Here is a 14,189-nt window from a genome sequence, read left to right as displayed (position 1 = left end):
TAACTTTAAACGATTAGGTAACATTGGCTACTGTAACAATAGCAGCGAACCAGTGATGGCAGCCACAAGTAAAGCAATCTTGTAGGTGTGGTACTGCCTATGCACAGGTCCTGCTGTAGCAGCTGGAAAAGTAAAGCAGAGGAAAGGTCTGTACAATAAAACAGTCACTGCAGGTGAAGTACATTAAAAGTTCTGTTCCCCAGGTCCATGGTTGGTTGCCTCATACTGAAATAAAGACTGAAGGAATAAATCAAAACTCAGTTTAGATACAAGCCCCAGTGATAATACATAATTATATATAAAAACTGTTGTTCTAAACAATGCATGGGCCACACTTTTTCCATGCAGGAATGATAAAGACTGATAAGGCGGCTCTGTTTATCTAAATATTGCACAGAAAGTAAAGAATCACATAATCATGGGAAAATTCTCACATTATCAGCAACTACAAAACATAAAGAACTTCTATCTATAGTAGTCATGAGTTCATTGGTCTCCTTGCGAATAGTTTGTTAAGACAATTCCATGATAGGAAGCCGTGTTTTTGGATTCCCTTGTGCAAATAAGAAGGCATCATGCTGCATAAAGCAACTGTTTTCCACATGAAACAAAGGATTTAGTTAGTGTTTTTATTCCTCCCTCAAGTCAGTTTGGCAGCCAGTGAGAACAGAATTTAAGCCACAAGCTTCGACTGGGATTCCATTTCGGCAGCTCGCTTGAGCGCAACATCTACCAGCAACTGAAACCCACTGAAATCTTGGTTGAGGTCTGGTGGAGTGGGTGGAGGGGTGTTAAACAGTCCACTCTGGGGCGGTTGGTTTGACCCCACTTGAACAGCATCTTTGGAGCATCCAGGATTGGTATCCACTAAACTAGCACTTGACAAGAGATCCATTCCCTCTATGCTGGTGGGTGGGCAGTAGTGTAAAGGCACGTCATTTGATGTGGAGACAGTAGTGTGACATATCACCGAAGGTCTTGGCAGTAATCCCCCTGCAGAAGAGATGCTACATGGAGAAGTCTCCCCGTTTTCTGGGCTGGAACTTGCAGATCTGAAAGATCCTTCATCAAGATCTGCAACATAGTTATTAAAAGTCATCGATGTGTGCTCTACACTCTTGCTGCCTCGGCGAGAGATGGTGAAGTTGTTGGGGTCCATGCCATCCTTTCTCAACATGTCTGGCAGGAGTCTGCGGCGTGCGTTAATAAACCAATTACAGACCTGCAATTTAGCAGAAAAGAGAGATAATCAGCAAGAGGCTATCTTTGACTTCAACGTAACTGTCAAAAGTATTACCTATAAAAGCATGAACTCCAACCAAACAAGTATCTTGAATATAATGCAAAGCAAAAGAATAACCACATTGACGAGAATCCATAACTTAAACATGAGGTCAGCCACTTCCTTGCAAACCATTTAAAACAAGGCTAAAAAACAATTTGACAATTTCCCATTTTCACAGAGTGCGCGCAAGACAGAGAACTGGCTGTAATTCTATCAGCGATCATTCCTTTAAGCATGGCTTCCCTCGTTCACCTCGGAACTGTGCAATTAATCATTAACCCATATAGTTAAAATACAATTTGTAGAAAATTCAGCATAGCATTCACCATCTCAGGCATTAGCAGGAAAAGACAAACAAAATTGCAGAGATACTGGCTCCAACTTCCACCACTGTCCATTAGTCAGAGAAAGTGAACTTTCAACCTCATGGAGATGGATCAGGATTAAAAACTCCAGTTTATTTGCCTGTACAAAACTCCAACATTAGGGAAGTTTCACAAGTCAAGAACTGTATGACAATGTTGTCTTTCATGACAGATGGGCAGATCAATGTTTTCCTTTCCTGTATTTCTCCTCTCTCACCTCTTAACAATAACTGCCCTACATGACTTAACTGGCAGGTACAGTTTAAATGAAAACTTGGAAGACACATTGATACTCCACATACTCTGTACTTGTATTGAGTCAGTGTTCAGATATGCTATCAAAGACCCAAAAGTGTTGTTGACATGGCACCTGAAAAGGAAAATTTCCATTTCCCTATATTTAGTACTAAATCCCTCTGAAGAAAAAAAACCAAAGCTTTTACATTTCAATAGTAACATTTTCAGAATGATACTCTTTATGGCACAAGAGATGGCTATTTGGCCCTATATGCCTATGCCAGTTCTCCAAGTAAGTGTCTTAGAGCTGGATATATCTGAAAAAGGAAATGATTGCAATGCTGTAATGGAAAAGCAGGTGAGTGGAACAAATTAGGTTGCCTGCAGCAGCTCTTTGAAAGAAAATAACGGACTAAACAGTCTTGCTGTCAAATTTTACACAGCCACAGATTGCATAACTTTGTTTATGCAAATTAAGTATCAATAAACCAGCCGTAGCAAGTTATTTGACAGACTTATCTTGCATTTTCACTCAAAGATCATGCCTGATACAATTAATAGCCTATGACTGTTCAAAATAATGTGTTATTCTAAAGACAATTGACTAAGATTTTAAGACTATAATAAGACCTTTGTAAAGCCAAGACATTGTTATCAAAAGACCTTGGCTGACTAATAGAGTTGCAGCACATCTTCACATAAAGAGCCTGTCATGAGACATTATTTTGGAATATAATGTCTATTTGTGAAAAGTACAATTCAAGAGCGCACTTCCACAATTCACTTTCCTGCCTTGTCCTCATTACACTTGACTTCCTTACAGATTATAAATTTGTCTATTGCAACCTTGTTGATTAAAAATCTGAATATATTCAAAGTTGAATTACACAATGCAAAGTGATAGATATTGAGCAATGCATTCTATACTTAAGCTCTCAATTAAAAATAACTTTTTAAAGCATTTTCAAAGAAAAGAAATATTTTTGTTGTCTCCTGCTGAAAAAGTTGTTTGCTCTCATCTATTATTCAAGTGCATTACAAAGAGTTGTAACACAGGCAGTACGCCTTATGAGGGTGCTTGGAATCTGATTATCCCATTTTCATTACTCAACCAGCCTTACATAAGCAATATATGAAGCCGGTATTCAACAGGAGTGTACACTCTTAATACTCTCCTGTACACTGGAGGGTCAAAATTGCTTAGAATGTGACCTCTATGTGCAACATAATCCATTTGAATTACAGACCCTACATCACTACTGTCAACCAGATCCACCTTAGGGAAATGGTATCATAGGCATTATTTCAACCGGCCATTAAAAGCACTCAGTTCACTAGGAGTTTCAATAATCTATATTCAGCAATTAAAAGACACCAAGTACAACGCAAAACCATTTTTTCAATCTTTATTTCACCTATTAAAGTCACAGTCCTCTTTCCTTGAGCTCATCTCATTAAGCTATGCAGAATAAAGTTGTGGGGGCAGGGAGGGGGCTCAGTAACAGCAGTACTCAAGCTGAAACATGAGAACTTCAAGGGTCAAACTCCCCTCTTTACTGAATTAGCATTGGAAGACTAAAAGAAGGAAGCTTTTGTTTTCCAAACCCTATCTGAAGGTCCTAGAAAAGTAGGAGGCATGAATTTATTTACAATACGGTCTGCAGTTAGTTACCACTGCCATATCAAGAGTACAGTATTTTTAAAAAAGTATGTTGATGATACTGCAAACTGTCCTATGTAATTTGGCTAGCAGCATCTTTTCAATTGCTTTCATACATGAGCAAACTTATTAAACTATTGCTCGCTGCTTATTTCAAAATGCCTCAAAAAAGGATGGATACAAATTTCTTCATAAATCAATTCAAACAGCAGCAAGTAGTTCAAATGCCTTTCTGTACGTGCCTTCAGGGACATTATAACAATGTGAAACAAGGATGGCCTAATTCTTCCTCTGGACGTGTAGGTGAAGGTAGCATTTCATGTAGTATATTCATGAATCTCTACTTTTAATTTAAGAACAATGCTCAGACGATTTCAAAACTTTTTTCATCCAAAAATTCTCACTTTGTACACATAATAGCTATTCTAGAATGGATTTCTAAGATGTATACACTTGGGAGAAGCTTCCCCATTATGTGGTTAAATGTATTATCCAATGTAGAATGTATCATGGAAACCTTCAACTTTCCTAATTTGCAGATACTATTCACAAACAAATACTAAAAGCCATTTTTTTTCATTTAAGTGCTTAGGGGTAATTTACCAAGTGTAACCTCTAAATTTTTCATGTTGAGATCAATCTATTTTCAGCTGCATTAATAAAAGCAACTCATCTATCAGAATTTCCTGATGAAGGGCTTTTGTCCAAAACATTGACTCTCCTGCTCCTCGGATGCTGCCTGACCTCTTGTGTTTTTCCACGACCCCTCAGATCTAGTATCAGAATCCCCCCCCCACCCCCACCACAAAACAAAATAGATTCTGTATCGTGACCTGAGCATGCTAATGTGGACAAAATTTGTGTTTAATAACATGGAAATGTTTCGAATTGAGAATTTGAGCAGAAATTTCAAAAAGCTAAAATGTAAGTTACACCAAAAGGAAAAACTTTACCTTATGTTTAAGACTGATCTTGGTTTGTGATGCATTGCAGAACCTAAATAGTCTAGGGCAAAATGTTTACTGTAGTTCTGACAGAAATGCTAAGCAGAGTCTCCACCTGCCCATTTGGGTGAATGTAAAAATGTCATGACATTAAGCAAAATTAAGCAAAGTTGGTCTCCTAACCAACAGACTAAGTCGATATTTACAGTTGGATCTTGGTGCATGATAATTTTATGTGCAAACAATGGATTGTACATGGCCAACATGACAAAATGGTAGAAATAATATCACTTAGTCTAAGTAGGAGAAATCAAGGTTCTTGGTGCTCCCGCTGTTTCTTTCTTTTGAATTCAGGTTTTTAAAAAGTAATCGTTGGAATGTGGTGACTTTGATCTAGACCATAGTCTTCCCATCTGTGTCTTTGAGACAGATTCATGGCACAAAGCAGAGGAGGGGGAAGGGACATAGCAAAGACTTTCCTACTGAATGAATACTTGTAAGGGGCAACATTTGACTGCCTTACAACTTCTGTCACATTTGTTTTTCTGCTTTAAAAAAGGTGTAAAAATAAACTCAAATATTACACCTTCAGTTTAACAGTGGGCTTTCCCAGATAATTCTGAATTTCAATAGTTCATGACAGGTGCTTATTCTGCAATTCTATTGAAGTCAACCAAGGTCATTTGATTTCAAATTTTCTCGGCTTTACAAAAGGTCTTACTAGAGAACAGAAAGACACCGTATCACAGCTTGAAATAAACTAAATTGACAAAAAACTTATACAGTGTCCAACTGGTTGATAAAACAGCACCATAATAATAGAGAAAACCTTCCTTTAAAAAAGGATTAAAACTAAGTGCTCAGTCTCACTGCATAATTTGTTGGTCATTATTTTATTGTGATACTCTCAGCATAAACAGGACATATGGTCTTATGCTGCAGTATTACATCATTCTACCTCTGCTGAAATTCTTCCCAGAAACTACCTTGATTCAACCATCTACCAGCAGTGAATCCTACTAGCACAGTGGATTGTTTACCGAGACCTGTTCAGTTCAATTTACAACTCTTCTGATAATTCAATAATCCACAATTGACAGTGGGACCAGAACATTTGGACTTTGCCTGACTGTTGTCAATCAATGCACATACTCCATATGGACAAAGAGAACAAATCACCGCCAGCAAGCTTCTCCACAGTCTTCATCAGTGCCACCACTACGGATTTATTTCAGCAACATCAATGCAGAGTAAATAAAAAGCTGTCACTATTGACCACAATATTAACTGAACAAGTCAGATTGTTACTGTGGAAGACAAGAGACTGAACACTTGTTGAATCATTTTCTGAGCACTCAATACTTAACAGCTAAAGGGTGTCCTCATTTTACATCTCTGCTGTTAAATTGTTTTTGAAAAGTGATTTCTTTCTTAAATAAAAACACCCTGTCCCCTAATTTAAGAGGGTCATTCTCTGTTTAATGTTCCTTCCCTCCTCATCAGGTTATACATCACACTTCTTGCATTATCACATCAGCCCCGATGGTGCTGCTAGAGTTGCCAGTATTGTGTCTGCACTCTGACTCAGAATTTACTAAAAAGGTTCTCTACCCAGGTAAACTCCAGTTTTAAATATCTCTTAAGTACCTGCTGTATGTTCTTGTAAAATTCTAGCAATTGTTGTGGACTTAATCTCTTGGAACTAATTCTGCTATACTGTACCTGTACATGGTAAAATAGTTCAGGAACTTGTAAGTTTCTTTAAAAGCTGCATTCTTTACTGTAGTTTTCATTATTTTGCTTTACAAGTTATTTTAGCTGGCAATGCACAACACTTCACACATATGGCATAGTATTTCAACTTTTACATGGGCTCTTCCAGGCCAAATTGGCTCTCAGGAACCTAACTCTGGATTTAGCATTTATTCCCATGAGAAGTTATGTTTCATTCAAATTCACGATTTTCAGGAATGGAAACCCAACTAAAAATAGCCTCCTTTGTTGACAGTGGAGGCAAGTGTAACATGTTCTCAGGCATATGTATACAATAGCCAAAGTTATAATCCTTACTTATCTTGCAATCTCTACCACCAAGAAGCATAAAAGCAGCAACACAGAACAAAGAGCAAAGAATCAGGCCCTTCAAGCTTGTGCCAACACATTTTGCCCATCTATATTAAAATTGTCCTCACTTACAGGTTCCACACCCTTCTATTCCCTTCCAATTTACGTTTTTGTCCAGGTGCTTCTTAAAAAGCTGCTGTTGTGTCTGCTTCAACCACCTCTTCTGGAAGTTCATTTCAGGTACCCACCATCCTTTGTCTGAAAAAGGTGCTTTGCACATCTTTAAACTCTACCCCCCCCCCCCCACCTTGAATCTGTGTTCCCTAGCAATTGACCCTTCCATCTGGGGAGGAAGCTTCATACTTTCCTATCTATGCCACTCAATCTCAAACTTCAATCAGGTTGCCCCATCGACTCCTGGGTTCCAGTGAAAACAAACCCAGTCTATCCAACCTTTCTCTATAGCTAAAATACCCCATATCAGGCTACATCCTGATAAGCCATCCACATCCTCCTGGTAGTGTGGTGACCAGAACTGCACACAATATTCCAAGCGTGGCCTAACTAAAGTTCCATAACGCTTCAGCATAACTCATCTATCCTTATATTCAATGCCCCTCCCAATGAAGGCAACCATGTCATAGGCTTTTTACTATCCATCTGCACACCCAGATCTGCCATTCACTGTATAATTTCCACCTGTACCTGAACTTCCAAAGTGCATCACCTCTCAGAACAAGGACATACACCATGACTAGCATAATTCTAACGCTACTGTTCTAATACAATCCTCATTAACAGCACCAAGGGGAAGACTCAACAGCACCTTTTCAGGTCAACTAACCATTTGGTGGAGGGTTGCTTTTCTGACTGGAGACCTGTGGCTAGCAGTGTGCCACTAGGATCAGTGCTGGGTCTACTGCTTTTTGTCATTTATACAAATTATTTGGATACTAACCTGACCTCGCATGTTCGTAAGTTTGTAGGTGACATCAAAATTGGAAGTGTAATGGATAGCAAGGAAAGTTACCTCAAATTACAATGGGACCATGATCAGATAGGCTGGTGGCCAAAGAATGGTAGATGCAACTTACTTTAGATAAAAGGTGAATTGTTGCATTTTGGAAAGGCAAATCAGGGCAGGACTTATACACTTAATGTAAAGGTCCTGGGAAGTGTTGCTGAACAAAGAGACCTTAGAGTGCAACTTCATAGTTCCTTGAAAGCAGGCTTACAGGTAGATAGGATAGTGAAGGAGATGTTTAGTAAGCTTGCTTTTATTGGTCAGTGCATGGAGTAAAGGAGTGGAGGGTAATGTGGCTGTACAGGACGTTGTTAGGCCACTGTTGGAATATTGTGTGCAATTCTGGTCTCCCTGCTATCAGAAAGACGTTGTGAAACTTAAAAAGGTTCTGAAAACATTTACAATCATGTTGCCATGATTGGAGGGTTTGAGCTATAGGGAAAGGCTGAATAGATTGGGGCTACTTTCCCTGGAGTGGAGACTGAGGAGTGACCTTATAGAAGTTTATAAAATCATGACAGGAATAGATAGGGTGAACAACTAAAGTCTTTTTCTTGGGCTGGGGAGTCCAATACTAGAGGGCATAGATTTAAGTCAGAAAAAGAAGATTTAAAAGGGACCCAAAGGGCAAGATTTTTTTAAAAAACGCAGAACTGCCCAGTGTTAGGTGAAGGGGTAAATGTAGGGGAATGGGTCTGGGTGGGTTGCGCTTTGGCGGGTCGGTGTGGACTTGTTGGGCCAAAGGGCCTGTTTCCATACTGTAAGTAATCTAATCTAACATGGTGCATGTATGGAATGAGGTACCAGAGGAAGTGGTGGAGGCTGGTACAACTTCAACATGTGGAAAGCATCTGGATGGATATATGAATAGGAATGGGATGAGATTAATCTAGGATATCTGATCAGCATGGATGAATTGGATGAAAGGGTCTCTTTCAATGCTGTACATCTCAGACTGTAAGTAGATGGTTGGTAGAAAACATGTTCATCCCCATAATGGTGTCAAACTGATACATCTGCAAAGGCATAATCAGAAATATAGCAACCAAATCATTCACCAGGAACCATATCTAACACAAAGGAAAGATAATTGCAGTCTTCCCAGCTTCAGGATATTCCTGCAAGGGTTCCTCAGGGTACTATCATAAAAGTCTGACGTGGACTATTCATTGATCATTTAACAATGGACATCTTCACCACTCCTCAGATATTGAGGTAATCCATGTCCATGTGTAGAAAGCCCTAGATGACACATCCAGGATTGCATGGCATTAACATTTTCACTGCACGAGAGTCAGGCAATGACCATCTCCAATAGGAGAGAATCTAACCATCACTCAACAATATTTAAACAGCATTACCATTGCTGAATCCCTCGATCAACATCCTGGGGATCACCATTTACTTGGCTGACATAAGGCAGCCATTAAAAAAAAACTATGGTTACAAAAGCAGATCAAACTCTGGAAATTCAGCTGCAAGTAAAACCTCCTGACTCCCCAAAGCCTGCTCACCATCTGAAAGCCAAAATCAGGAGCAGGATGGAATATCCCCAATTTGCCTGGATGTGTGGAACACCGAACACAAGTAGTGTGACACCATAGCAAAGCAGTCCAATTGATTGGCACCAAATTCATTCCTCCTCCACTAATGCTCAGCAGCATCTACCATCACAAAATGGGCTGCAGAAACCCAAGGCTCTTTACAAAGCATTTGCCAAAACCACTGCCATCTATAATAAGGGCAGCAGATATGTGAAAACCAACTGCAAGTTCCCCTCCAATCTAGTGAACACAATTCCTTCACTTTTAATCATGGAGCTACACCGTAAAAGCAATTTGGGGTGGGCAATAAATGATGGCCTAGTTAAGGTCTGTACCCCAGAAAAGGGCTCTTTTGGTGCAATGGTAGCAACCTGGGTTGAAGTCCCACCAGCTTCAGAGGTGTTAGCACATCTCAAAACAGATTCATGAGGAATCATCTCCACACCCCAGGAATAAAACATTATAGACATCATTCTCCTACATATTCTGACAATTTAGAAATGGCCACACATTCCTGGATACTGGTTTGAGATTAGTTGTGACTCAAGTATGAAGCAACAGTTAAACAATTCTCATTTAGCAATGAGCTGGCATTACACAAGATCATACAGAATGGTCAATACACTTCACATTGCAAGTTCTGGAAACGTAAATCCGTGAGCCAACCTCGAACTCCAAGCTGTAGTGATTTCTCAGCCTCTTGTCTGCTTTATGCAGCACACAGGGCCCTGCTGCATTTGCAGTCACTACTTATGGGCTGACATCAACATGTTAGAGAATAGCAACTCCAGCACTATGGAGATGCGTTTTGCAGTCCAGCTGTACACTACCAACAGCTGCCTTGGGTATAAAACATCAGGTTTACATATAACAAACATAACCGGTAACGAGCAGTGACAGATCTCTGCTGAAAGCTCTTATGATAGTCATTGGTAGAATGTCAGCCGCCTTGGGACTCACTCACCTGCAGTACGGATAACTGTGCCTGCCTGGACAGTTGAGTTTTCTCCTGTTCCGATGGATATGCCTTATAGCGATGCTCGTACAGCCAGTCCCGGAGGATCCGCACCGATTCCTTGGGCAGGTTTCCCCGCCTGCGACGTTTTCCTGAATGAGAGAGGTCGAGAGGCACCTCCAAACTGTCGTCCTCGTCCGTTTCACTGCCGCAGACCGGCCCCATCGCTGCCAAGGAACGAGATGTTGAAATGACACACTGGTCTGACTGGTGAAATACGATCAACAGGGACCCAGCTCGCTACACTGCTCGGCACGTACACTCTTTAACACGTTCAGTGCCTCGCTGCCAGCACCGCCTATCTTCAGCCTTTTAATGTGTGTTATTATGATCCATTTTGAATGATTAAACATATTATTTTTAGAAATTTTATCATTTGAACGAATTTCCTCTCTGAACCTTCTCTACAAAAAAAGTTATTTTTGATCCTATACTAGACCCCCCCCCCCCCCCCCCTCCTTGTGGTATCTAACAGAGCGAAGGGTCGAAACACAATTAATTTGCATACTTTAGGAAATCAGATTATATAAATCCAACATAAACTTGCAACAAGCCCGATTTGTTCGTGACCTACAGGCATTCCATGGTTAAAACAAAAGCCGCCTCTCGCTGTCCTCGAACTACCCCTTTCCGTATACCCCACCCCCAAACCAACCTCAGATTGTTTGTAACCATCCAGCCCACTCTCAGCCAACTCCGGGAAAAGCGTAGGCCCTCCTCAGGGCAAACCGCTGGTTGGCTGAGTTTGAATTTCTGAAGCTGGTCGGGCTGTCAGTTGTAAAGTGATACCTGCTCTTTGCCAGCGTTTTAGAGCAGCCATTGTCCGCTTGAGACAGAACAAAAGAACAGAAACCAGCCCTCAATAACTGCAAAGTTTTCCTCTCTGCCTCCACGGTCTCCCTCACCCCTTCCAACCCCCCCAAAAAGGGGACCAATAAAGAAATTTAGTTCGGTAGTTTCTGTCACATCTTTCAGTCTGCTGCCCTGACTTAAAAAAAATCAAACATTGTGTCCTCGCCAAACACGTGTTACTAACTTCGTGTCTTTCATTAAATGGAAACACGCATTCAAAATATTTAAACAATACCCAGTCTGACTTGGGACGCTGACCTCACCAAGTTGATGACCGTGGTCAACGATTAAAAACTTTTAAAAAAAAATGTCCTTTTTTATAAAAAAAGTGTTTGATTTCTTCTACAGTTCAAAAGAAAATAGATAAAAGACTGCATTCCAGGTGGACAGGATTTGAAAACAACTCAATTCGAGTGAATCGATAATCCCACCTATATAAAGATGAAAAATAACTATGGAAAGACAACAAAATATTGTGCACACTGGAACCTGTCACAAAAAAAATCACCCACTTCGCTATAGTTCTAAGGGGAGGGGGGAGGGGGAGCAACTTCACTCCAACATTCTTAAGCACAGCAAACATCCTCAAAACTAAACACCATGTACCTGATCCTGCTCCAACACCCCCACACAGACAAAATGGTAAACTCTCTAATACTTGGCGGTGCTATGTCCTTTGAAATTCCTGAGGCTTTAATCGAGCAAATGGACGGGAAAATTATATTTTAAAAGTACGTTCTGCACGGCTGGATGTTTAATAAGTGGAAGTTTTGCTACAGCCAGAAAATAACCGTCCTTGTGAATCATTCCACACATCCCGCCCACCTACAGCGGGGAGTTTTTTTTTGTTTAGCATTTTTTCCAAGTTCCGAGCTATTCGAAAAAAAATCAAATGAGCACCGAGTAATGAGTTGTGTTTCTTGGAATAACAAATCGATAGGAAATCCCCCAGAACCTCGAAGCGCTTGTGACCCACTCACTTTTCATAAACTTTTAAAACAAGCTAGAGTAAGGAAGGAAATAACAATGAAATTCGTCAAGTTAAACCTATGAATCGATGTGGAACGTTTGAGCAAAGAAATGCGAGTTTGGGGGGGGGGGGGGGGGTAGGGGAGGTAGAAAACGTTTCCACGAGGGTGAGAGCTAAACAAAGCCTTCATCAACCCTCACCACTCACCTCTTTCTAAAAGCAGTTAATCGGTCACTTCCCCTCCACACACACAAACAGCCCCTTTCCAACGGTAAACACAAAATAAAAAAGTGTTAAATTAAATGAACAACATTTCCAGACAAGACAGTGTCAAGAACGCCACATTGAACCTGATCTGACAACGTGCCAACAGCATGGAGGAAGCAGTTACTTGCTTTTACTTACCTTTCTTAGCTTTCATCCTGTTCCAGAAATGTGTCTCCAGGCACTCCAACTAGGTTCGCCGTGGAAAAAAAAGGGGGAGGGAGGAGGAAACAATAAAACAAACCTTCCCCGGCTACGTTTCTCCCAGATTAATACAAAAAAAAAGCAGCAGCAAAAAAGTTTTGAGTATATGTACACGACTAACTAGTGGCAGCTGCAGTGTTGGGAGTGCACGTTGGGTGGGTGCTGTTCGCTCTGCCCCAACGTGTTGCTCGCTGGAGGATTCAAACAAAAGGTAAACACATCACTGCTACCTGCGCTCGGAACTAGTCGGCTCGGGTCGGATCGGATCAGATCGTCTCTCTGCCTCCTCAGGAGCTGACAGCTCTCTTTGACAGCTGCTGCCTCAGAGCTGGATCCGCCCCTAACCCACGGAAGGGAGTGGAGATAGAGAGAAAAAAAATTCCTTCTGACATCACCACAAACCCATTCAAAAAAAGTTTAGTATTTGCATACAGTTAGGGAATCCAACCCGACTTTTGATTACGCTTGAAGTATTTATATATATTTTTAAAGATGATGCATAGTAAAGAAGACCCTCTGTGCATTGTTCGATTCTGGAGTTCGTTAAAAGTAAACCAGATGAAACTGTTTGCAATTGAAGTGGTTGTTGTTTCTTTGTGCTTTTGCTGGTTAATATCCGGTGAATGTGGCGAGCTGCTTTGATGACGGTTGGCAGACCTCCCCCATGGAGAGCTGGAAAGAGATCAGTTTTTTTTAAAACGGTTCTGCTTTTTAAGCGGCTCGGTTAAACATTAAACTTTGTAGCACATGCCAGCGCGCAGTGATTAAGCAGATTTCATTATTCTGATTACATAAAATACATAAGCGTGTTCAACTTTGAAGCATATATACATGTTTGCTTCACTTCCGCACTGGGCTGTTCTTTTGTTTCCACGTTTGCTTGGCTCCTGCGTATATGTTGTGGTTCGCTGATTCACCAGTTAATAGTTTCCAAACTTTTTTTTAAACTTAATACTTCCACACAGGATTGACTTTTATCTCTCTATGTGTATATAGTGAAGGGCTTTGTCCAAACGTTCCTTTAATTCCCAACGCATGTTTTGAAAAGAAATGCTAATTAATGGTTGTGTTTATCACTACATCGTGGGGAGGGTGAATCCATCTGTTTGTCAATACAAATGCTCTCGACTACAATACACTCAACAATGGATTCTAATGTAATTATTTATTGTCTTGCCTTTCCTCAGGAAGTTATCGATCGTCTGAAAAAAGAACTTTAAAGTAATGTTACCCAAGACAGGGCAACATTTTAACCTTCTAAATCAAGTCATTGTATGTTACTTTCGAGGATGATTAGTTTTTAAATTTAAAACAAGTTAGCCTTTTTTTCTGGCCTACTGATTGCTTTGAAATGATTTCAATCATGGATGATGCGAACAAGTGGTTGGTTTGTGAAGGGCAAGATATAATTTTAAACCATAATTGTCCTTGTAAAAACGGCTCGATGTGAACGAAAACCGGTTTGCATTGATCAATGAGGTAATTTGTGACTGAATGACTTTTGGATGGTTCCTTGTTATCTTGCTCCCATCTCAGCTGTTGTTAGGGTTGGAAATGCCCAGGGAGAAGGATCCAACAAGTGTTTGATTCTTTTGTTCTGAGAAAATTAGATTGTTTTCTACAATTGTCACACCTTCTTCAGCAGCTCTCGAGCAGAACGAGAGCAGTTAACACATTACTGTTAGACCAATTGTATCGACAAAGTCTCGCTTATTTACACATTCTCTGACCGACAGTTCGAAGCTACATTTTTTTTTAACA

The 14,189-nt window shown here is 40.4% G+C and overlaps 1 protein-coding gene across 1 annotated transcript; it reads right to left on the bottom strand.

Annotated features, from left to right (window-relative positions):
- Window positions 1-274: 274 nt before the first annotated feature.
- Window positions 275-13,056, bottom strand: LOC122549038 (homeobox protein AKR). The gene is made up of 3 exons (XM_043688202.2): window positions 12,366-13,056; window positions 10,088-10,305; window positions 275-1,222 (listed from the first exon to the last, which is right to left on the bottom strand). The coding sequence occupies exons 1-3, from the start codon at window positions 12,379-12,381 to the stop codon at window positions 674-676; spliced, it is 783 nt and encodes a 260-aa protein (XP_043544137.1). The 5' UTR covers window positions 12,382-13,056; the 3' UTR covers window positions 275-673.
- Window positions 13,057-14,189: the final 1,133 nt, after the last annotated feature.

This window comes from Chiloscyllium plagiosum, unplaced genomic scaffold (assembly GCF_037043375.1).
Source record: "Chiloscyllium plagiosum isolate Xiang-an unplaced genomic scaffold, Cpla_swu_hap1 HiC_scaffold_4, whole genome shotgun sequence".
Classification (NCBI taxonomy): domain Eukaryota; kingdom Metazoa; phylum Chordata; class Chondrichthyes; order Orectolobiformes; family Hemiscylliidae; genus Chiloscyllium; species Chiloscyllium plagiosum.
Note: the sequence above shows the minus strand (reverse complement) of the source record. Positions and strands in the feature narration are given on the sequence as shown.

Coding starts and splice junctions, on each gene's coding strand:
- LOC122549038 (XM_043688202.2), bottom strand. Junction 1,223..10,087: donor CACAGTTATCCGTACTGCAG/GTGAGTGAGTCC, acceptor GCTAAATTGCAG/GTCTGTAATTGGTTTATTAA.